We start from the raw sequence: 23,501 nt of genomic DNA on the forward strand, positions 1-23,501 counted from the left end.
ATAGTATTTGTGTTTTTTTCGGTCTCTCCTTCTCTCACATGAGTAGTTGCTTGTTGTAGAGAGAGAGAGAGAGAGAGAGAAAGAAAGAAAGAAAGCTGCGCGGAACAGAGATCCCCTATTCAGACACACCAAACCTCTCTGCAATTGCGACGTCTCCCTCTATTCTTCTATTAATTCGAAGCCGATATTTTCACCCAGTTTCGATTCTTTAATTCGATTGCTCGTATTATTCTATTTGCTATTTTTTTCCCGAGGGAAATAATTCAGTGTTTCTCGCTTGCGAGCCAAGTTTCTCTGCTATATCTATATACATATTCGAGTATTTAGGGTTCGAAGTATGGAAAATTAGGGCATCCGAGGATAGATTGGGAGTTGGAATTGGGGCCTGAACTGGTAATTGAGGTAATTGAGGAAGATGATAATCAAGAGGAACTTGAAATCGGTAATGCCGACTTTGAAACGCTGCCGAGTCGCTGACTCGGGCGCAGAGGACGACGAAAGTTCTGGGAATCGGAAGAAACGGAAACCTAATAACGGCTACTATCCTCTGCATCTTCTCCGTGACGTTGCCGCAGGTGTAATTCCTTTCAGTGGATATGGTATCCAGAGTATTCTAGCACAAGGGGGCGTCGCCGGAGTTGCTGCTGCGCCCACGGCCGCTTCCTGGTGTAATGGAGGTTCGTTATGCCCGGCTGAGGCGGAGTCAAAATTGAAGGGTATTGACAGCGGCGATAGAATAGTGCAGGAGGCTCCTCGCCCGCCCTTGGTGAGGACTTCAAGAGGGCGAGTTCAGGTTCTACCTTCTCGATTTAATGACTCAGTTCTTGATAATTGGCGGAAAGAGAAGAGTAAAACTAGTGCGAAGGAATCGGCATTGGATCCTGAATTCAATCCCTATAAAGAAAGAGCCAATCTCAAAAATTCCAAGCTTCGTGGAGATACTAAGGATAAGGTTAACTACCGATGTCGTGAGGTTCCTCCATATCTGGGGGATGAAACGGAAGAATTGGGGTCTCAAAGGTCCAAGAGATACGGTGTTAGGAAGTATTCTAGCTCGCGGAGTACATTAACTTCTTTGCATGAGCAACAAGCAGAGATCGAGGAGGATGGAGAATTAGAAGAGTGTATATATTTGAGTGGCATTAATGAATACGTTAAGGAGGAGGTGGAAAAGAAACGCAGGATATATGGTCCCAATGACTTTGTTTCAGGTGATATAGTTTGGGCCATATCCGGGAGGCGTTGTCCTGCCTGGCCAGCTATTGTCCTTGATACGGACACACAAACTCCTCAACAAGTTCTGAATTTCCGTGTTGCTGGTGCAATTTGCGTGATGTTTTTTGGTTATTCTGGTAATGGGACGCAAAGGGTAAGTTTATGCTTGTTATCTTATCTACCATATTTAGTGTGCTGAGTTTTTGCTCTTGGGCACTTGTATGTGTGTGTGGTAAGTACATGCTCTTGCTAAGATCTTTGTATTTATGGACATTGAATATGTTGATGAGCAGGATTATGCATGGGTTAAACGAGGGATGATATTTCCTTTTGTAGACTATGTAGATAGGTACGTGCTTCTTGCATTTGCTGATTCCAGTCGCCAACTAATTTTTTCATGCCATAATTGTGGTGGGATTTTTGTTGGTTTAGTTTTCAGGGACAGACAGAGTTGAATGATGGAAAGCCCAGTGATCTGCGTACTGCCATAGAGGAGGCATTTCTGGCTGAAAATGGATTTAACGAGATGTTGATGGTTGAAATCAACGCAGCAGCGGGCAATTTAGAATATCTCCAGTCTCTGACGAGAGGGGTATATGAGGCATCTGATTCAAACCAGGATCAGGAGTGTAATTCATTGAATAAGGCGAGTCCTATTTTAGTTACAATGTCACAGTAATTTCTGGATGGATGGGGAACAGTTGGTCTCAACAATAAAATATTGATGCCTTCAGCATTAAACTCTCAAAATTTACCATTTTTCCAGCACTTCAAAGCCAATTCAGCTTCTATTTGCCTTCATAGCAATGGTTTGATACAGCTAAATACTGCTCCTTCTAATTCTTAATCTTTACTTCCCTTGCGCAGGAGCGGCTCAGAAAGAAAGGGATAGAATCCTGTGAGGCCTGTGGCTTGAGTATGTCTCCTAAAATGCCAAAGAAACTGAATGATTCAAATCTTGGAAGCAGTCGTCTGTGTCCTTCTTGCGCTCGGGTTGGTTAAATGCATTTGCCTACAGGTTTACAAAATTATAATTTGGTATTCTGTCTTTTCATGTGTTTTTGTTTCCACATGGCAGTTAAAGAAAATGAAGCATTACTGTGCCATATGCAAGAAGATTTGGAATCAGTCAGATAGCGGTACTTGGGTAAGACAATCAAACTATATCCACATTGTTCCAATTCCTTTCACTCACACGCACACAGAACATCTATAAATCATGCCTTTATATACTTTGTTTTCTTCCTTTTCTTTTTCTTTTCTCTCTTATATCACAATTTATAATTCCTTGACCAATTAGGTACGTTGTGATGGCTGTAAAGTTTGGGTGCATGCCGAGTGTGACAAAATTTCAAACAGTAGTTATAAGGTCATCTCTTCATTCACTATCTCTAAATTTGCCTCTATTCGAACAAATTGGCAATTCTATCTGGTTCTCAATGAGAATTTAACATGTTTGTTATACTGTTTCTAGGATCTGGGAACCACCGAATATTATTGTCCTGAATGCAAAGCAAGGTTTAATTTTGAATTATCTGATTCCGAAAATCTGGTCTCTAAAACCAAGTAAGTCTGTGTTGTCTATCATTTGTATGTTTATGCATTCTGTAGTTTGGTCTCTGAACATCAAATGGGGATGTTGTTCTTGACTCAGACATAACAAGAAGAATGGTCTGCCTGATAAAGTCAATGTTGTCTGCTCTGGGGTGGAAGGCATCTATTTTCCTAGCCTTCACTTGTAAGTATTTGTTGTGATCTCAAATTTATTTTGCTGGCAGTGGTTGTCGCCTTTCGATGCCTAGTTATTTCATACATGGAAAGTCGAATGTAAGTAATTTTATTAGAGCAGAAATCATAATGAAAATGTCTATCTGACTTGTCAGAAATGCATTTTTTTTCCTGGATGGTGTTGCAATATCATCAGATTTTGTTCAGATGTTTTCCAGTTTTATTTTTCCTCTTTCGTTCTACCTTTTAAAGTCTGCTACTAAACATGGTTTCAAGTATTATTTTCTCCATCCAAGGGAGTTTGAATGATTATAGGGTATTGCACCATACAATTGTATGGTCCCTCCCTCTGTTTAAATTGATTTTCTTGCTCCGTTTTGTTGATGATTATGCGTAGATGTGATCATAAAGAACTATTTTTGTTGTAAGTTAAATTGGATATTAATGAGGCTCTCGCATGCTTTATATGTTGTAACTTATGACAGAGAAAGAAAGATGAGGAAGAAAGCAAGATGATAGAAAAAAGATTCAATGTGCTTGTATTGTACAAAAACCTCTAAATTTTTTAGTTGTTGAATGAAACTAACTACTGAAAGCAATAATGCGAAGCACTCAGTTACTGATTTCTTAGATATTTCAGAGCAGTCAGTGTGATATCTCTGATTTCTGTAAATTTTTATGATCTGAACTTTGTCAACTTTTTTGATCTACATTGTAGAGTTGTTTGCAAGTGTGGCTCTTGTGGAACTGAGAAGCAGGCACTAAGTGAGTGGGAACGACATACAGGTTGCAAAACTAAAAACTGGAAGACTAGCATCAGGGTCAAAGGGTCCATGATACCACTCGAGCAATGGGTTTGTATCTTATTGAATGCCTTAAATGTCATTTATGCTCTATGCTTTACTTGAAGATCAAGTGTGCCAGTCTAGTTCAAGCGCATTATTTCACTTCTTACATTTCATCGGTTTATTTAGGAACTTATGTTCTGCTTCTTTGATGTTAATGCACTATTGGGTTCTGTTTTAATGAACCTGAATCATCTCATCCGAAATGTGTATACATATATTTTCGTTTAAATCATCAATGTAAAATAAGCTGATACTCCCAGTGATTGATGATTGTTCATTCATATTATCTCTCCAATGAATTTCTAACAGGATCCATTTGGTTTTGCAGATGCTGAAGGTAGCTGAGTATCATTCACGCAATGTGGTTCCTGGAAAATCTCTTAAACGTCCTTCCATTAAAGTCAGGAGACAGAAATTGCTTGCTTTTCTTCAAGGTATTTCCTTTCCTAAGTAGTTAGTGTTATTCTTTGATGGAACGATTGACTTTGTTAAAATGAGGGGGTAGGATTTGACTTGTATTTGTAATCTAAACAGAGAAATATGAACCTGTTTATGCGAAGTGGACGACAGAAAGGTGTGCAGTATGCCGATGGGTTGAAGATTGGGATTACAACAAAATCATCATATGCAACAGGTGAGTGTTAAGGTAGAGCTTCAGTTACTGAGGGCTAAATAGTCATATCATTTCTTCTTCTTTATTTTTGCGTCCTGTGATTTGTTTGCATATATTTCTCCAAGAAGTTTGTGGGATTAAGCTAAGAAAGTTTAATGAGAAAAGTAGTGCTGATATGTGTATATAACTAATATTGCTTTGTATGAGCAAATAAAAGATGTTAGAAAGGTGTTGTTGATGTTCTTATGGTTTCTACCAGATGTCAAATAGCTGTTCATCAAGAATGCTATGGTGCAAGAAATGTTCAGGATTTCACTTCATGGGTCTGTAGATCCTGCGAGACACCTGATGTTGAGCGGGACTGCTGCCTCTGCCCTGTCAAAGGCATGAACTCTCCTTAAATTCTTATCTCCAGAGTTATTGTGGTTTTTGAATTCTGGTATCGGGGAAAATATGTTTTTATACACTTGTTTTGTTTTATTACACATTGGATGAGCTAGTAAGCCGTAAAAGATCTTCTGCTAAAAAATTGAGGTGTCAAGAAGATTTTTATTTCCCTTTAAATGGTTAACCAAAATTTCCAGATCTCTGACAAATATTTTATCCATTAGGAGTTGTTAGTCATTGCTAGCATCGTTACCTCATTCTCTTTGTCAAATGAACGCATGTTAGTACTGGTGAATCATGCCTCATTGTGCAGAATGTGTTGAGTTGTCCTTTCTACTCAACTTTGATTTTACAGAGACTTGCATAGGGTGAAGCATGTTTTGGAGTATCAAAAGTATGTGCTATCATGGGAATAGGCTAACTGTCAGTAAAAGTGCTTATAATGGATCACTGGGGACTCTGTTGAATTATTGATATGAACTTTTATTTCTCTTAACTCATAACTGCTTGGAAAATGTAGGTGGTGCTATGAAGCCTACTGATATTCCGCCTCTATGGGTTCATATTACATGTGCTTGGTTTCAACCGGAAGTTTGTTTTGCAAGTGATGAAAAGATGGAACCTGCCATTGGCATCCTTAGGATTCCTTCAAATTCTTTTGTCAAGGTAGAATAATATTTTGCTTAAATTTTGCAGAAGAACACATCTAGTTTCTGCTTGACATTCAAATTTAAAAATTCAACCATTCTACTTTAGTTGATGAACTCTGACATTGTTAACTAGGGCTAGGTTTTTTAGAGGGACTAAGTTCTTTTATTTGTTGGTATGTTGCACCAATGAAGCCTTGCTTTTTGCTTATATATGTCATAGTATTATCTGATTCAGTCACACGAAGCTTTTACTGTGAGCACTAGAACTGGTATTGATTTTTTACCTTCCAGATCTGTGTAGTTTGCAAGCAAATTCATGGCTCCTGTACACAATGTTCCAAGTGTTCCACTTATTACCATGCAACATGTGCATCAAGGGCTGGCTATCGCATGGAGGTGAGGTTATTTGTACCAATTGTTGTTAGAGCTTTGTCATATACTACTCTTTTATGGGTTTTAGTACCAAATAAGATAAATTAGTGTGAAATGTGTATTAAGAAAGTTCAAAAGGTTGAACATGATAATCAATCTGATTTTTAAGCATTTAGATTAAAAGTTCTAATAGATTGTGCTCTTTTTTTTTTTTTCTTGTTATCAAGTACCAAGGCTATAAAGTCTTTATTTTCTAAACTTGCAGTTGCATTGCTTGGAGAAAAATGGGAAACAGATCACCAAAATGGTTTCCTATTGCGCTTACCACAGGTACTGTTCTGGAGGCTGTGCAAGTCTTAAAAAGGAAGAGGGGTAAAGGGTCTTCCTGCATTACATTTTTCTCATCTGAGGCATCCTTGGCATATCAAGCATCATTCTGAAAGCAGTAATGGGAGGGGATGTTTAGCACAGTTGGATGGGTTGACCGGTGTCTTTGTCAAATTAATTAGAATCTCATGGGTGAATTGTAAATGCGAGGGGAATGGAAGGATGGATGGGGGGTGGATAATGTGATTTTTCTGTTATTTAGCCTCATGGCTATACATTTTGGTACAGGGCTCCAAATCCAGATAATGTTTTGATTATTCAGACTCCTAAAGGTACTTACTCTACAAAAGGTCTTCTCCAGAACAAGAAGAATACCTGTTCTAGGTTAATTTCATCAAACAGATTGAAACTTGAGGAAGCCCCAAGTACGGAGGTTACTGATGTTGAGCCTCTCTCTGCTGCAAGATGCCGGATTTACAAGAGATTGAATAATAAGGTACTTAAAACATTCAAATCACAGAGATGAAATCATTTTTCTGTCGTTTGTTGTTTTTCTGAAACCTTGAAATGACAGACCTTTCTGATGAGTAAATCATGTGTTATAGTGTTTCTATAAATCATTTAATGATGCCATTCCTGTCAGGATACATGGTTTTCACTTACAATGTGCTATGCTATTGTTATCTTGTACAATTGTTTTAATGGTTGAACAATTGCAGATTTGTAACTTGGCTAATCTTTGACCTTCTTGATCTCTGCTTTGCCAGGGCCAGAGAACGAGCGAAGAGGCTGTTTTCCACAGAGTAATGGGACCTTGCCATCACTCTCTAAATGCAATACAGAGCCTGAATATCATCAAAGTGAGCTTCTTATCATTGTTTTGCACATAGGAATCTAGAGTTTATACTTAAATGCTTAATTCTTTCTCCGTCTTTCAGGAAACAGAAGAGCCTAAGACCTTTTCTACTTTCCGCGAACGTCTTCGCCATTTACAGGCAATTTTTTTTTTTGGATTTCTTACTCAAGTGGTTATGAGTGGCTCGATTCAAGTTCTCACATTATGATAGCTAATTTACTACTGTAGAGAACGGAAATGGAACGTGTTTGTTTTGGTAGATCTGGAATCCATGGATGGGGCCTCTTTGCTCGTAGGAATATCCTAGAAGGAGAAATGGTATGTGTTTTAAACATCATAGAAAGTTGGCATTGACAAAGTTGAGCTCAGCTTTGTTCTTATTTTCATGAAGGATCTCTATTTGGCACACATTGGAATAATGTGGATATGTGGATGCTTCTTGGGTAATCTGTAACTTGTCTGATGATTATCTAGAATGGCATCGATATGAAACGAAGCTATAACAGTGATTGTTAATAACTGCATAGCAGTATGGTTCTGAGAGTACATGTCACCAGAGTTTGTGCTTATTCTGAACTATAAAAAGAAGAGTTCAGGCTAATGAAACTTGTTACGGACATTTAATGAATGAGTGTCTAGGAAACATCTGCTTTTGCAATTGATCTCCGCATGTTTAACTCCTTTGAGTTGGTTTCAACTTATTTCACTGGTCAACACAATTTTGTAGTCATGTCGAGAATTTATTGTGTTTCGTTCACTCATTTGGTCTAAGCTTATTACTTCTTCATTGACATATCATATTTCGGTCCTTTGATGATTTTACAGAAGCCCATCCTTCTTGCTTTAGACTTGCTTCATAAATTCCATTATGTGGAGGACCTTCTTTTGACATGATTTGGTAGTTGTATTTCCCGTATATACTATGTTTTAGTTGCTAAAAACGATATGTGCTGTGTTGCCCCCAGGTTCTTGAGTATCGCGGAGAGCAGGTCAGGCGCAGTATTGCAGATCTGAGGGAGGCCCAGTATCGCAATAAGGGCAAAGACTGCTATGTACGCGAATCTACCATTGGCTTACACTGCTATGTTTTCCATTTTTTTGAATATCTTTGGTAAAACCCTTGTAGTCAACCCTCTCAAACTTAAAAACTGTTGTGACACTCTCTCATGCAGCTTTTTAAGATCAGTGAAGAAGTCGTAGTAGACGCCACGGATAAGGGAAACATTGCTCGGTTAATTAACCATTCAGTGAGTACATTTGGACTTTTTCATATATACGGTGCAATGAAGAAGAAAAAAAAAAAAGATTAAGAAAATGCAGAAAGGGTTTATACGGTGAAACTGGTAGGGATTAAATGGAAGGGAAAAACAAGAGAATATGAAATACGTGAACATGGTTTAATTAGATTGAAATGGTATAAGAGTAGATTTACCTTGGCTGGGAGGGATCTTATCTGTCTCTTGATTAGCAGTTATTATAGCTGATTAGCGCTTAGTCATTTTGGTTTGCTTGGTGTTGGGTGGGAACAGTGCATGCCGAACTGCTATGCAAGGATCATGAGCGTAGGTGATGACGAGAGCCGGATAGTGCTTATTGCCAAGACAAATGTCGCTGCTGGTGATGAATTAACGTAAACTCTCTCCTCTCTCTCTCTCTCTCTCTCTCTCTCTGCGCTTGATACATTGTAGAGAGGAGAAGAAGCAGACTGACCAGCTATGAATTCTTTCTTTGGCCACATTGTTGCAGGTACGATTACTTGTTCGATCCTGACGAGTGCGATGAATTCAGAGTCCCTTGTCTGTGTAAAGCTCCAAATTGTCGAAAGTTCATGAATTAGTTTTGTAGTAGACACAAAAGTTACAGGCATTATATTGTTTCTCCGCAAAGGAGCTCTAACCATTGGTTTCTCTCCTATCGGACCTCACAGCTGGATCACTAATTTTTATTTTATTTTTTTTTCTTTCCGGTCGAAAAGGGGAATATGTATTTTCTTATTCCTTTTCGCTTTTTGTCTTTTCACTTTTGGTAGTCTCTCCAAAGTGTAATAATTGCTCTGACTTCCTTAAAATAGTAGGTTAAGCCGGGCAGCTTTGTATAGCTTGGATAATACTTACAATATCTAATGCTTTTGTTTAAATCCCAAATCAATTAACTTTACTTTGGTATTATTAGACTAATTATACCAGTTGGAGATAGTCATATAGTCTATTATTTTGGCAACTCAACTGCTTCTTCTTGCTATGTTATGTTTGTCCCTCTTCAATTTCTTGATATATATATATATATGTTGTGTAGAATTTTTTTTGTTTTTCTCTCACCCTGTGTTTTGCTTAAACTTAAAGAGAAGAAAGAAAATGGAAGAAATAGAATTGGGAAAGATGTGTGGTTATTTTGATTCCATGTGGCTGTGTACTGTAGAATATTATATTATACATTATTGTTGTTCCAGACTTCTCACTTATTAAAAAATAAATAAAATCACTTTCCTTTTCTCCAATTAAAGAAAAATTAAAAGCACTTAGAATTTTCAAAATTCTCAAAATTCAGGGGGCTGGTTTTCGTTGGATGGATAGGGGGAGGAGTTGTTGGGCATTGGGATTGGACCCCCCTGACAGACAGTAGAAGAGTAATACTCCTAGTCAAGAAGAGAGGAGGGAGGGGTGTGGGCGTTGGGAGGAGACCCGTGCGTAGACGCAGCAAATCCTCCTCCACCACGCTACTCTCACGCGTCACGCTTCCCTTGCCCGCCTTCTCTATCCGGCTATCCCTATAATACAGGAATGAATAAGGATTACGACTCAGCAACAAGACAGGACTACAGAATCATTCATTCGAGTCAGAGAGTTGCAACAACCTCCCTCCAACTTCTCGCCTCGCTCATACTCATATTTCACGCGCGCGCACTACTACAGTCTACAGGTAGAGGTGCAGGTGAAAAAGACGACTTTGTAGTTTGGATGGATGGATCATTTGATGATGGCAAGTGAATCCGTTTAAAACATGTGAAGAAGTGTATGTTGCGGCTAATCCAATCCGCTTTGGAATTTTTGGTGTCCGTTCATGGACATATGCAGCAGCAGCAGCAGTATTGCTAGCTAGCACATCGACACCGGCACTGGCTACTGCACCCATCCATCCAAGCTTCATTTATTTTTATTTCCTTATACTGCAGTTAGTAGCAAGCGATTATTCAACCAAAACCTCTCTCCCCCCCCCCTGTGGCTCTTCTGTTGGTGGATGATGAATAGACGACACAGATGATGGAGTTGATTGGAATTTGTTGCTCAAGTCTGAGTCCGGAATGTGCTGTTGAATTACTACCCTCCCGCTTCAGCTTCATCAATTCGTCCCCAACACCTAGCCACCACCGCCGTCGTCATCATCATCATCATCTTTTCAGGCGGCCTCCCATCCACGCTACAACTTACCACTCCTTCCGTAATCCTCCTCCTACTAGTGCTACCACTTCTTCTACTTGTTATTCGCCCCGGCGGCGGAGCAGCAGATCAAAATTTGCCTGTTGTTCTTCGCTGCCTAGACCACAACCTCCTGCTGCTGCTGCCGCCGCCGCCGCCGCCTCGGAATTCCAGGGGGACAGCGGCAGTGCTTCTAGTAGTCCCGATGATTCCTCCGTTGCTGCTGCGGAGGACGATTTTAGTCACGTCATCAAGTTCAACATGTCCGACTTCAACATCTCTGACCGCGTCAGCGTTGGCCTTACCAGCCGGGTACCCACTCCCCTACCCCGGTCCTCCTCCACTCCTCTTTTCTCTCAATTACCTAATATTTTCCCTTCATACATTCAGGCGGACGAGGTTATCTTCGAAGCTACCGTCAAGGATGTTAATAAGTAAGTTGATTTTCAGCTACCACCCGCCACCTTGTAAAGCAATAAATTGAGGAGGTTTCCATTTTTATTTGTTTGTATTATTTTCTTTTGGACTTGTTGTTTTAGGTTTTAATATACATTTTGTACATTTGCAGTCCATTATATAACACCAAAGTTGTGCTTCGGAGGCTCACAAGTGCTCAGGCTAAGCGCAGAGGACGGAGAGCCATAGAGGTTGCTTGATTCTTGAAAACCGCTCCAATTTCATTTTACGCTTTGTTAGGCGCTAGTCTTTAATTTTTCTGCAATCTGATTTTAGGTGTTGAGGAGATTGGCTCGTCGTAGATTAATGTACCATTCTTACTCGATGCAAGTTTATGGATATGTCTCTTCATCTTCCACTGGTGACACTGGCGCATTTACGCTAGTCCATGGGGTAGGTTGCTTTTTGTTGAGCAATTGTGTTTTTATAAACCTGCACTGCTGTGGAACTAAGAATGCTGCAATCAAGTTATTTAGTGTTCTCAGTTTAACCCCCCTTTGGATTGAAAATTTGTGGAGCTCATTCAAAATATGAAGTAAGTTGTTATACAATGAGTATGTTTTTCTGCTAACGATTGTATCTCCCATGTCCTTCTAAAGGAGACCAGATGCAGTTTTAATGTGCAGACTGAATGCTGTCATGCTCTTAATGACATGATCTTTTAGATGCTTTTGACTCAACTGTAAGCCTCTGTGTCTGACTTTGTAACAATATTCACTCTTGGTCTTTTCCTTTTTCAGTATCATGGCAGTTTTTCTTTGAGACATTGGCTCCAACAATCTGACTGGTTTCCCACTTTGGAAGCTACTCTTGCTCTAGATGAGGATTCTGCAAGAAAAGTGGGTGACGATACTATTGGTGGGCCTGCCGTTTCTCGACAATTGCGACTTATTCGGGTTTTGATGAGGGATCTTTTGATTGGGGTGCGTTATTTGTGCAATTTTTGTATTATCCACAATCACAGTTCAGTTTGTGTTGCTTACTCCATTTCTATGTTAATAAGTGCTTTTATTGCATTCCCACCTCAGGTCAATTACTTGCACAGCCATGGACTTGCCCATACAGAGTTGAGACTGGAAAATTTGCATATTAGCCCTGTGGATAAACATATCAAAGTGAGATTATGCTCTTTTCCTCGTTATACTGGTAAAGAAGCTAAGAGCTTTAGTACTGTATTTCGACTTTTACTGACGTTTATGAGATTTTAGTTAGCATGTCTGTGCACTTGCACCTCTTCGGACAAGGACTTTGGCAAGATAATTATTTAGTATTGCTGAACTCTGGACTGAAAATGTGAAAACATCCAGTTCTCTTCTAAGCTTATGTAGACTACTTGGTTCGCTGTAACCACGTAAACATTCGTGTCTTATATATGTGCATATACATAATTGTGCATTCCTCGAAAGAATACCCTTAGATATGGACATACATATCTATATTGAAAGCCACCACGAAAGCCACCACGGTTGTCATGTTCTTAAAAATCACCCAATTCACAAAGCATGTTTTCAAGCATTTTCTTCTATATCTTAGTAACCTCCTGAAATTATATATAGCCCAATTTTATTTTTCTTAGGTGGGGATACTGGGAAATGCTGCTGATCTTTATGAGAGCTGTTCGGAGACATTAAATAGCAAAATCGATCGGCGAGAGATGATGATTGCATTTGACATGAGGTAAAACAGCTCTGATGCCTTTTGTCATTTTTTGTCAGCACAAGCATTTTCATGGATTTGCTTTTAATTTATCGGGATTTTTTAGGTGTGTCGGGTACATTATGGCTAAAATGGTGCTGACGGAACTCATGGATTCATCGGTATTTATGAAGTTTAAAGCATTCCTCACCAAGGTACGAAAGGCTTTCATGGTAAAAACTCTTTAGACAATGAATTTCTTTTTTTTTACTTTCATTCTTAGTGATAAATTCCCATTCCATGTAGGGAAATGATTCCTCCTGCTTGCGTGAGTTCCTATTGCCTACTATCTATAGGAATTCCTCATCTGGAAATACTGGAATCCAAGTTAGTTCAATCCCTTCTCCAAAGTCGCTGCACTTCTGCTCTTTTGCACCCTGAGAACAACGTGCTAAAATATCTTTCTTGCAGATACTTGATAGAAATTGGGGTGCAGGTTGGAACTTACTATCACTTCTCCTAGCAACCAAACCTTCACAGAGAATAAGGTAGGCTAGCTTATAGAATCTCCAACGTTTTCATATTGATGTTAGTTGTGAGGGAAGAAGCTGTAAAAATAATTATTGGGATCTTATAGCTCGCATCTTGCTTTGCCACGGGGACATCAAATGCTTTTCTCATCCAGCTTTACCGCTGCTGTGATCTCTGTGGAGGACAGATATATATAGGATATCATGGAATAGAATTGATTTTCGAAGTAGGATACAAGACTATGACCAGCAGCATTTCATATTTTCTGCTATACTTATTTTGTCAGTAGTTTGAATGGGGATTCAATACCATCACTAATAGCCATTCCATTCGCTCTAATCTAATTTTTCTAATTAGTAAATGATTATCAGTAATCCCCTTGCCTAGGAGTTGAACATTTTTCATGCCATCTCATGGTACTGTTCATTATATACTGTACAACAGTTGCTTAAAAGCCTTGAGACATCCTTTCTTATGTGGACCAAGATGGAGGATAGACCCGTCAATGGACATTATCAAATGGAACCTCGGTTCAACTGCAGTTCGAATAACAGAGGAGTACATTTATAACCAGCAGCAGGTCTGTAATATTTGTTCCTCTGTGACTCATCTTAATCTGTCTTTGTCAGCTGTAATCTTAAAGTTTCTTCATCTCTGAAAACGTGGTTAATATATGTCTTTATCTTTTAATCAAATCATGATTAGATCCTTTTAGAAATTGTGTAAATGGAGAATCTGAGTCTTGATCTGCAAATCATGATGACTGATTATTTTGGAAACCCACTTTATACCCTTAAAAACACACACCTGGATCTATATATGTTGCACAAAGATTTGCTTCATTGTACTTTCTCAAATTATGATTTGAGTTGCATTGTTATTACATCGGCTCAAGGAATTGCCACATAAAACAGTTTCAGAAATTTCTTACCAGCCATTTCAGCTTATTTTTTATTGCAACGTGATTGTTGGAAACTGCTATCAGTATAGCAGTCAAACCAACCCAATTGTCACACTTTGTACATTCTTTTTTTTTTTTTTACACTTTTTACTTTCCAATATTTACTGTAACAAATAAATGAGTAAAGTATATTTGTTTCTTCTAGGGGGATGGAGCTTTTGTTTTTAAATTGAGGAAAACAAGAGGTCTTCTTTGACTTTTGAATAGAAATACATTTGTTTGAATATCAAATTATTTTAAATAATACTTCGCTTGCATTATAATCACATTTCCTAATTCATCTTTTTATTTTACATGCATCACATCATAAAAAGTATTACAATAATTATTTCAAATAATACTTTATCCAAACAGTTTTCTGCCAAGGACATTCACCTGCCGGGAGTAAAATATTGTCAGCAGACAAGTGCTCTCCAATATTGTTGATAGTCTTACCTTGTGCATGTTGGGCAGGTACGACTTTAAATTTGAATTTTACTGAGAAGTTGCGTCTTTTTTGTGTTCCAGCGGAGAAGGCTTGCCCATTTTATCGAATTAATGGAGATGTTGAATCTGCATTCAAAGCCAAGGGTAACTTGTGTCCGTCATCTTCTTACCATTGCAATATTGAATATCTCTATTGCTGTCATACTAATTACTGATGCAATTTCTGTCAAATCGCAGCATTGGTTGGAATTACTTCCTGGAAAATGGCGATTTTTGTACTCCACTGGTCGGCACATTGGCTTGACCCTTCGTCAGCCTCCTAGTCGTGTTCTTATTGGCGATGTCCGCCTTACAGTGTCTAAAGCTTCAATACCAAACGCAAACTTCTCAGTTGTCTCTGATGTTGAATTTACTGTTATCGTTGGCCGTGATTGGCCACATAACAAGGTTGGAGTGAGTGGAAAACTGCAAGTGGAGTCCCTCTTTAGATTAAAATCTGGGAGAAGGATATACTTGGATGCGGAAGACTCTCCAAAAAGATTTCCATCATTAACAGGGAGTGCTGAGGGTTCGGTTCTGAAAATTTTATCCAGTAAAAAGTGGAAGAAGATCATTCCGATAAAGGAATTTCCTTCCAGCCTTCCAGTTGTAAAGCTTGTGTCTGGTGATATTGGGCTGACAATGATGCTAAATGGCCCGTTGGGAAGTGATGTTGAAAAGGCACAGCAGGTAATACATGAACTGCGCACACAAATTCCGCCTGAAATATTTGATCTTTCAAAAATTGTTTGTGGAACATACGTGGATTCTAGGTTGCTTATTCTCAGGAGTGTCAATGGGTCGGCCTTGCTCTTTACAAGGTCGTGTAAATGATGAAATTCACCATTAGGCCACATGTAAATGTAAATATAGTTGTATTTTGTTTAATTGTGTTAAAAACTTTTCTCTTTCCTCCGTAATGCAGCAATCTTCCCATTGTTTCGAGTCGTAGGAGACCCGATCAACTGACTCGCACATCGAACCAAACAAATAAGCCAAATCTCAAAGTGCTATGCCGGGCTCGTAAACAGAGAGATGAATTTTAATGATATAGTTGCTCCAATGGAATTGCGACAAGCCTACTAACAATAGTGAACCACAAAGATAACTTGGCATAATAGGCCCACAAGACTCTCGGCATCCTTTTTTGACGAGCTATGCTTCTTGTTCATGTACCGATAGCACCTGCAACGCAATTTCCTCGAAGAGCTTTCTGGAGACCTAAGCATTCCGTCCCCGCAATCTTGTAGATACAAGCCTTTGATAAGAATGGCAATGGAGACACCAAAGCACCCTTCAGTTGAAAGTGATGGACCATGTGATGATCAAAATAAAAAGCATCCACAGTTCAACAAATCTACATCTACATCTGAAAAAGGATCCAAGGAATTCAACTAAAACCTGGAAGAATTATGTTATCTAAATAAGACCCTGGCGTTGCAGATCGGTGTATGTCTTTTTGTTGTAGATGTTACCCTCTTGATCTTCATATTCTTCTTCAAGATCAGGGCGCCACTTGTTCAATCCCTGCCTTTGCTGGATTCTCTCCCAAAGTTGCTTAGCTTCCTACACGCCCAACAATTGAAAAAAAAAATGAGCTACAGACCAGAACACGAGTACCACACAGCAGAGAAAGCAAAAACCCCTTGTATACACAAACAAGCTATAAATTATGGCACCAATCTATAGTCTACATTTCGCCCTTCAGTCTGAATACATATCCGGAAAAGATGAAAGACGCAAAGGATTTGTCCCTTTTTTTTTTTGGGGGTTGGGGGGTGGTGTTGTGTGGGGGTGGAGAGATGCGGATAGGTACAGATGGTTACTAAAGATGCAACCACTCACACTCCCAGACTTTTATTTCCTTTTTTTGTTTCCATGTTACTATGAGATGACAATAAAGAAAAAATTAAGGCACTGACCTCAATTGATGTGATCTCATTGAAATTTTTTGTATTTGGAATACCAAGGCATCTCATTCCATGCTGATGCCTCCATTCCTTGAAATGCCGTTCATATGCTCTGCGACCCCAGTAGCTGTAATTCCCACAAATCTCACATTTGAATTCCTGACAAAGGATTCAGAAGATGCAATTAGAACTTATCACACAAGTATTAACAACTGACTAATAGATCTGGCACAGGCACATTATGTAGACATTGTTGTGTTGTAACTACCTTAGCAAGGTAATGCTGTCTCTTGTAAAATATGATGTGCAAAGTTAAGCCCATTAAGGAGTCCATTCGAGGAAAAAGCCAATTCTTTCCAGTTCATGCTTTAAGACTCTGTTTCCTTTGTTTTACTTTTCCCTTAAGAAAAGATTTACACTTACAGTTGGCATTGTTTTTGACTCAGAAAAAAGAATGCACACTGCAGAATTGTACATATTCACCATATATAACACATCAGAGCTATTTAAACTTCGTATAGTTCTAATATTTTCAAACTCATCTTAAGGACCTCAAAATAAAATGGACAAGGCCACAAATAGCAAAAGAGAAGGAAACAACTCATGGTAAATACAAAATGTAAGAAATATGACACCTCAAAATGCGACCAACTTCTGATTAAAATATTTAACATTTGCTTGATATGTCTCGTATGTAATAACCATTTAAGGACCCTGTAACAGGGGATGTTCCCCCCTTGATTGGTTTCATTAATACGATGATCATTAGAAAAAAAAACATTTACCAAACTTCAGAGAAATCACCTGACCAAGCCCGTGAAGTTTATACAACCAGTATGGTATAGGTTTCCCATCCCAACCCATGGGCAGCTTGAGTGGATTATAAATCTGCTGTTCCTCGTCATCACTTTCAGATTCTGCTTGTACCTCCTCCTGTTTAAAAAGTTCAAAACAAGTTAACTTTTAATTCAATAGGAAACAACTAAAAAAACAGTAAATGGATACTAAGACTAAATTACTTGACCAAAATTAGGAATTGCAACTCAAAACAGCAATTCAACAGAAAACATAGAGAGGGAAAGCATCCCTACATGACACTTAACCCTTTGAAAGGGGAACCAGCTAATGGTATTTAGAAAGAACTGAAAAACAATGCTGAAAGTACACAACATACCACAAAAGAATAAGAAGTTCAAAAACCTAAGAGGAAAGGCAACTTGAGAGCAAGAAAGTCACATCATGTCAAGTTTTAATCATATAGAATAAAACCCCATGCACTATTCACATTGTAGTTGGAACTGATAATAGCAATCCACATGAGTTTATAGTAGATCTAAGGCACTCATCGTCCAACCAAATTAAGAAGATTCGACACAATGCCCTAGTTAGCAAAACTAAAAGCGACTGATAACATCTCCGTCAAACAGAACAATGGTATCCAGATCCTAAAGTTTACTTTTGAAGGGCATAAGGGGTTGAAGCAAGAATATATGCATTACCTCTTCACGTTCTGCTTCCATTTCCTCGTATGTCAAAGCCTGCTTTTTCACTACATTTTCTTTTGTCCGTACAATATTCTGCACAAGTTCAAAAAGGTATTACTAGTACTAGTAATTAAAATACTATTCCAGTCAAGTTAGAAAAATGATGTACTAGCAAGTCAACAGCTTAATCACAAATAATACACAAAATAAGAGATGACGTGCTCTTTACTCAAAGAAGCAATTAAAACATACTTCATCCAACAAGTCACAGAGCTTGCTCACTTTGGCTTCCATCAGCGCAATCTCTTTGGCATCTTTACCTGACAGTGGAGTTGAAAGAACACCATTCAGATCTGATTGATGAAAAGCTTTGGCAAAATTTTTCCTGTCCAACTCTTCAAGAGGCTTATCCTGCAACATGAAGATGTAAGAAAACAACTTTAGCAATCAAAACTGAGATAAGAGGACAAAATAATATGCAACTATTTGTATCTTAAAGCAAGGCCAGTTTCTCTCCTCTATGACATTTGTGAAATAGCAGTATACTCTGACTTTTTTTCTGAAATAGAAAGTTAATAGGAAACCTCTCCTTACTGAAAGAGCTAATACACAGAGACAAAATTCTAGAACTTTTATCTCCTCTTTTCCTTTTGTTTGACCTTCTCTTTCTAGTCAGTGACTGCAAGAATTTCTAAGTGCAGGCATAGCTTTAATGTCAAGCAAAATAGTGGACCTTGAAATTTTAATAGCGATGAACATTTCTGAGACTCGACATGTCACTTCTAAAACTAAGCTTCTTAAGCATTTGACATAGAGAAAACAATATTTATCACTTTCAATAAGGAAGGTTATATAATCATGTGCCTTGCACCAAAACAACAAGCCTTTGACAAGCGCAAACCAAATACATAGCATAAGACACAGCAGATTAGCCCATGACAGCAGGAATGAAAACAAAAATGAAGTGGGGGCATTCGCCATGCTATCATATTCCATTATTCTTAAAAATAGAACTCTATAAGGAGAAATTCACAGCACGCTCACCTTGGTAAGGAAAAGCCTCTTTGCGCGCTCCTCAACTGTACCTCCTGTCTTCAGACCCAGTGCAGCCAAGGCCTACAGTGAGATAATATCGCTATCAGTTGGACTTGATATACATGTATACAAATCATATCCAGTTATAAAAGCAGAAACAAAGGATTTTTTTGGGGTTGCGGGGAAGAGGAAGTGGGAAGGGGAATACAAGTTTGAATTTTGATAGTCCACTGGAGAATCACAATAACATTCACTTTGCATGTAATGACCTTCATGGGATACTCAAACCATATTATGCTTGTCAAAAGCAAATTGAAAAAGACTACCCGCCACCCAATTAACCCTGCCAATTAACCATGCATGACATTTCATATCAAAACATAAATGCTTTAGTTTTCAAAACCAGGTTCTAATCCATCATTAACATTAATGTAAGAAAGAAAATCAGATAATCCAATCAAAGCATTAAAAACCATATAAAAGTCATCCAGCTATCTTCTCATACCTTCTTTAACTTCTCAGGTCCCACTTCGCTGTCTCTGATCAACTCTTCAACTGTACTATATTTCCCAAGATCAATCACAGGATGCTCGTCTGAAGCGTGTCCATTTTCTTGACTCTCATTCTCCCATCCTTCTACATTGCCACTTGTCCATTGCTCTTCAAATTCTGTAGTAACCTATGAGAAACTAAAAACTTCAGGAAACAGAAGATATGGAAAATTGCAATAAGATAGAGGGCAATCAACTTTCATCTCTAACTGGAAGTCAACAAAGCCTAATCTCAAGTGACTGAACACTCTAAGGTGTAATAAACATATGATTCTAATTAAACACGCACAACAATACCACCCGGAAAAAAAAACTCATTCAGATATTGCCACTCATCACCAACTTGAACCCCTAACCTTTGTGTGATGCTTCTTGGACTGCCTTGATGATGCATTGAATTGCATTGCATAGGAAACATCATGTTTAGTACCTAGAACAAAGCTCTCAGCTGTAGTAAGACTAATCCTCCTCCATGTTTTATTAATCATGTGTGCATTGTAAGCCAGCTCTTTAATGCTTTAGACGAACTGTGTATTGTAACTTGCACACATCTACTAGAATATAGTCCATCTCAACTGTGAAATACTAATGCCCTTATCAATCAAAAATCTCACTTAAATAATTAGTGGGTAGCCAAGGAGATAAGGGGTCAGAAATATGGTGAATACAAATCTCATGCCAATGTTAAATCCACGATCTCATAACAACCTTCTCAATCCAAAAGAGTTACAGATTCCCAAATATGTGTTATGTGAGGGGAAGAAAGCATACCTTCGAGAATATTCTGCCAAGATCTTGCAAAGGTTCCGTTCGCTCAAAAAAATACACAAGGTACTCTAATAGTTTCTGCAAATATTCCATGTATTGCCTGTGCACGAGGTCAAGACATATTAACCAGATTACAGATTTACACAAAGCAAAACATAGGCAAGGGATGTAAGTAAAAATCACACATAAGACCCCTAGCCAAAAGAATGTGGCCCATAAAACAACCAAGAAAAGGTTGTCATCCTAAAGCTACTCTAATAAGGTTGCCAAAGAAATTGACGACCTTTGCCAAATAAACAAGGGCAGAGTAAGTTCCAAACCATGTGCACTGTCAGATTAAACACCACAATGTCCTAATTACTAAACCAGAAGAGGTACCCTTTCTGTATTAATCCCAGAATACCCAGAAAATATAATTAGGAACCATAACATTGACCCATTTATTTTTCCTTGGCACAATGTCTAAGCCTCAAAAACCACTTTTGATGCTACATCTTAAAAGTTTATGTTAGCTGGTATTGCACCAAAATATAATTTAGTTTCGTCAGAAAATTAGTTATTGTATAGAGTGTAAAATGATGATTAAAAGCATGTTACAAGAGAGGACCTCTCACCCCAACAAGGGTAAGAGAGTGAGTTTGCTGTTTCGCTACCATTCAATTCATGTTCCTGTATTCCAGTATTCAGAGAAATATATCATGTCAAAAATCACAGGGGACCTCAACTAGAATTGATAAGTTAAACAACAACAGATACAGAAGTAAAACAAATGAAATACAAGCGCTGTACCTCATAAACTTGAGCTTCTGAGGAATCTTATGTGGCTGTGAAAAAACATCAAGATAAGCAGTGTATTCAATTCTCTCTCCAAATTTAGAGTTAAGATAATCATTGTACAACTCGTGCAAATCAAGGTATCGTCCCGAAGCTTCCTGGAAAACATAACAGGCATTTACTCAATAAATGGCAAACATAAAAAAGAATCGTCATACATTTCATTTTCAGTAATTCCTATCACTAAGCACTCCACTTATATAAACAACATCTATTTGAATAGTGTTCAACAATAATTTCATGTTTCTGGAACCAATGGAAAGCCTGGCAACTACAAGGCTGAAAAATATATACATACTAAGTCTGCTTTTTGAAATTCCTTAGAAGACCGCGCTATAATACTAGAAAAGGTTTGCAGCTATAGGCATGTTCCCCGTTAAATGAAAACCTTAATTATCCAGGGATTTAAACACTCTGATTATATGCTCTACGAGAGGTGCCCAATTCTTCTTCCCCTCCACACACCCTCAAGAAAGAAAGAATAGAAGAACAACTTACCTCCCCGCTAAACTCAATTTGAGGCTCTTCTCTGAGAATCTGTTCATACTCATCATTGGCATCTATAACACGGGCAGCAGGATGCCGTCTATGGTATTCGCGAATCTGCATAGATAAGAGACATAGACTTCAGAGTCAAGACCACTTACAAAACTATAATTGAGGTTTAGGACTGTCCCAAACTAAACGTAGTCTCGGTGCTTTAATATCATCAAAACAACAAATTCTGTTATGATGCTTACATCGCTGACCTCCTAGGTTAAAATGGAATATAGAGGCTCAAAGCCGCTACAGTTGAAGGATCTCCATGAAAAACGTGTAATACTAAATCCACAGCCATATCTTCATCAAATGTAAAGCGACGCGTTTTTCTTTAAGTATCGCTTGTTAAAATGGCAAGAGAACAACGTCTCCACAGGATCTAAAACACTAATGTAACAACTTTTCCATTGATTATAAAAACAAAGAATCTCTGGATTTCTCGACACTAAATTGTCTCATGGTTCAAACAATTCTCTTATAAGGTAAATGCAATCGTCTTCAGGCAGTTGTTAATGTTAAATTTAATCCGTTACCAAAAACTTGTATACATTAATCGTGGCACATAAGGTTTTCAGTGAGAGAATCTAAAGGGAGAAAAAACGCTAAAGAGTTTTACCTCTTTTAATCTATCATAGAATGCACTGAAAACGTTAGTCCCAGTCGCAGTCTGGCCACCAAGCGCCGCAATCTCATCCTTCCTCGCATTGTCTTTATCTTCATAAATCTCAACCTATTACAAAAACCGCCGAGCACGAACAAACTCATTCAATTTCTCCAAAATAAATTTTACGAAATTGCGGTGAATTTGCTTGAAGTAAAAGGAGGTTTAGAGAAATTACAAGTTTGTTATTGGTTTCAGTAATTTGTTCGATCATATTGCGAACGCGGTGGCTCTGGTAAAGGCGGTCCCTGGCGGTAGGCGGTTCCGTCTGGAGATCCTTGACGATAAGCCTTTCTAACCGTTCCACCTCCTCGTGCGATGCACGCGTCACCTCCAACAAGGTCGATGACATTCTTGTGTTGTCCTCTGTTCTTTAAGGTGCTAATTCGGCAAACTAGGGTTTTGCAGATGCTGTCAGAAGAATGGAAAAAATGGCTGAATGCCTAAGAAATCGTTGGATGCGGCGTCGTTGAGTTAAGAGCAGTAATAAGGACACAGTTGCACGATGTCGATGATCAAATATCTACTCTCTTCTCACTACGTCCTACTAATAATACCTAGTTGCTCTGGCGGTCACCAGTGTTTCTGACAGTTGAAAACTTTTCCATAGAACCGCGTCGACCTTGTTTGGCAGCCAAATTGTTTGCCAAGTTTGTCTGCTACAAGTTTTTTAAAAACTTTAGTTACAATAATCTCAAAAAACTTTTCAAAATTTTTAAACTATATATTTTAAAATATTCAAAAAAAAATACACTTCAAAAATTTTTTAACAAACTTCTACAGTAAGTTACAATAAAGTTCTAAACAAACACCCAAAAAATTCACTTGCCAAACGAGTTACAAAACCAAACGAGTTACAAAAAAAAAACTTACCGGATCATAAATTGTAAAAATATTTCAAATGAGTTTTTTAAAAATAAGTAATTAACCAACTCTTTGTTATTTGTTTGATTTGAATGCTGAGCAACTAATGGTTGAATCCTCAAACAATAAGCCTGTTTGGAATCGAGTTTTTTGGCCAAGTTTTTTAGCTACTAGTTTTTTAACAACTTTACCTACAGGAATCCAAAAAAACTTATCAAATTTTTTAACCTACACATTTCAAAATATCTAATACACAAAAAACTTCCTCTTTTCTTCTTCTTTCTCCCCCACCCCTATCCACCACACCTTCATCGCCGGCCACCACTCCACCGCCAACCACCACCACCTCCACCGCTGTTTCCGGCTCCGGCCTACCCCTTTTTTTTTTCCTTCT

The 23,501-nt window shown here is 38.3% G+C and overlaps 3 protein-coding genes across 9 annotated transcripts; 2 read left to right on the forward strand and 1 right to left on the reverse strand.

Moving 5' to 3' along the window:
- LOC113729940 (histone-lysine N-methyltransferase ATX4-like) lies at positions 1-9,773 on the forward strand. Of its 2 annotated transcripts, none has more exons than XM_027254293.2 (23): positions 1-1,369; positions 1,509-1,564; positions 1,648-1,861; positions 2,083-2,208; positions 2,294-2,362; positions 2,516-2,584; positions 2,690-2,781; positions 2,870-2,953; positions 3,662-3,797; positions 4,120-4,225; positions 4,326-4,425; positions 4,664-4,788; positions 5,312-5,457; positions 5,733-5,837; positions 6,079-6,143; positions 6,429-6,636; positions 6,908-7,000; positions 7,079-7,135; positions 7,225-7,314; positions 7,962-8,048; positions 8,169-8,243; positions 8,526-8,626; positions 8,743-9,153. In XM_027254293.2, the coding sequence occupies exons 1-23, from the start codon at positions 416-418 to the stop codon at positions 8,831-8,833; spliced, it is 3,249 nt and encodes a 1,082-aa protein (XP_027110094.2). In that variant the 5' UTR covers positions 1-415; the 3' UTR covers positions 8,834-9,153. The 2 variants fall into 2 exon arrangements, 1 of the variants encoding a protein (XP_027110094.2); XR_003458253.2 differs by lacking the exon at positions 8,743-9,153 and adding an exon at positions 9,544-9,773 and having other exon boundaries at positions 281-1,369; positions 8,526-8,742.
- Positions 9,649-15,380, forward strand: LOC113729941 (probable plastid-lipid-associated protein 14, chloroplastic). 4 transcript variants are annotated; one of them, XM_072078020.1, is made up of 13 exons: positions 9,649-10,724; positions 10,803-10,846; positions 10,981-11,059; positions 11,145-11,261; positions 11,609-11,791; positions 11,897-11,983; positions 12,445-12,545; positions 12,631-12,718; positions 12,810-12,890; positions 12,975-13,051; positions 13,521-13,614; positions 14,503-14,565; positions 14,659-15,380. In XM_072078020.1, exons 1-13 carry the CDS (start codon positions 10,254-10,256, stop codon positions 15,292-15,294), a joined length of 2,121 nt encoding a protein of 706 aa, XP_071934121.1. In that variant the 5' UTR covers positions 9,649-10,253; the 3' UTR covers positions 15,295-15,380. The 4 variants fall into 4 exon arrangements, with proteins under 4 accessions (XP_071934121.1, XP_027110096.2, XP_027110097.2 ...); XM_027254295.2 differs by having other exon boundaries at positions 9,660-10,724; positions 13,479-13,614; positions 14,503-14,574; XM_027254296.2 differs by having other exon boundaries at positions 9,660-10,724; positions 13,479-13,614.
- Positions 15,381-15,478: 98 nt separating this feature from the next.
- LOC113729942 (splicing factor SF3a60 homolog) lies at positions 15,479-22,867 on the reverse strand. 3 transcript variants are annotated; one of them, XM_027254297.2, is made up of 13 exons: positions 22,422-22,867; positions 22,199-22,312; positions 21,541-21,645; positions 20,998-21,140; positions 20,212-20,308; positions 19,395-19,568; positions 18,899-18,970; positions 18,107-18,265; positions 17,870-17,947; positions 17,175-17,303; positions 16,383-16,529; positions 15,862-16,026; positions 15,479-15,754 (listed from the first exon to the last, which is right to left on the reverse strand). In XM_027254297.2, the coding sequence occupies exons 1-12, from the start codon at positions 22,593-22,595 to the stop codon at positions 15,880-15,882; spliced, it is 1,539 nt and encodes a 512-aa protein (XP_027110098.2). In that variant the 5' UTR covers positions 22,596-22,867; the 3' UTR covers positions 15,479-15,754; positions 15,862-15,879. The 3 variants fall into 3 exon arrangements, with proteins under 3 accessions (XP_027110098.2, XP_027110099.2, XP_071934122.1); XM_027254298.2 differs by having other exon boundaries at positions 15,479-15,718; positions 22,422-22,740; XM_072078021.1 differs by having other exon boundaries at positions 15,479-16,026; positions 22,422-22,818.
- Positions 22,868-23,501: the final 634 nt, after the last annotated feature.

Source organism: Coffea arabica, chromosome 2e, assembly GCF_036785885.1.
Source record: "Coffea arabica cultivar ET-39 chromosome 2e, Coffea Arabica ET-39 HiFi, whole genome shotgun sequence".
Lineage (NCBI taxonomy): Eukaryota > Viridiplantae > Streptophyta > Magnoliopsida > Gentianales > Rubiaceae > Coffea > Coffea arabica.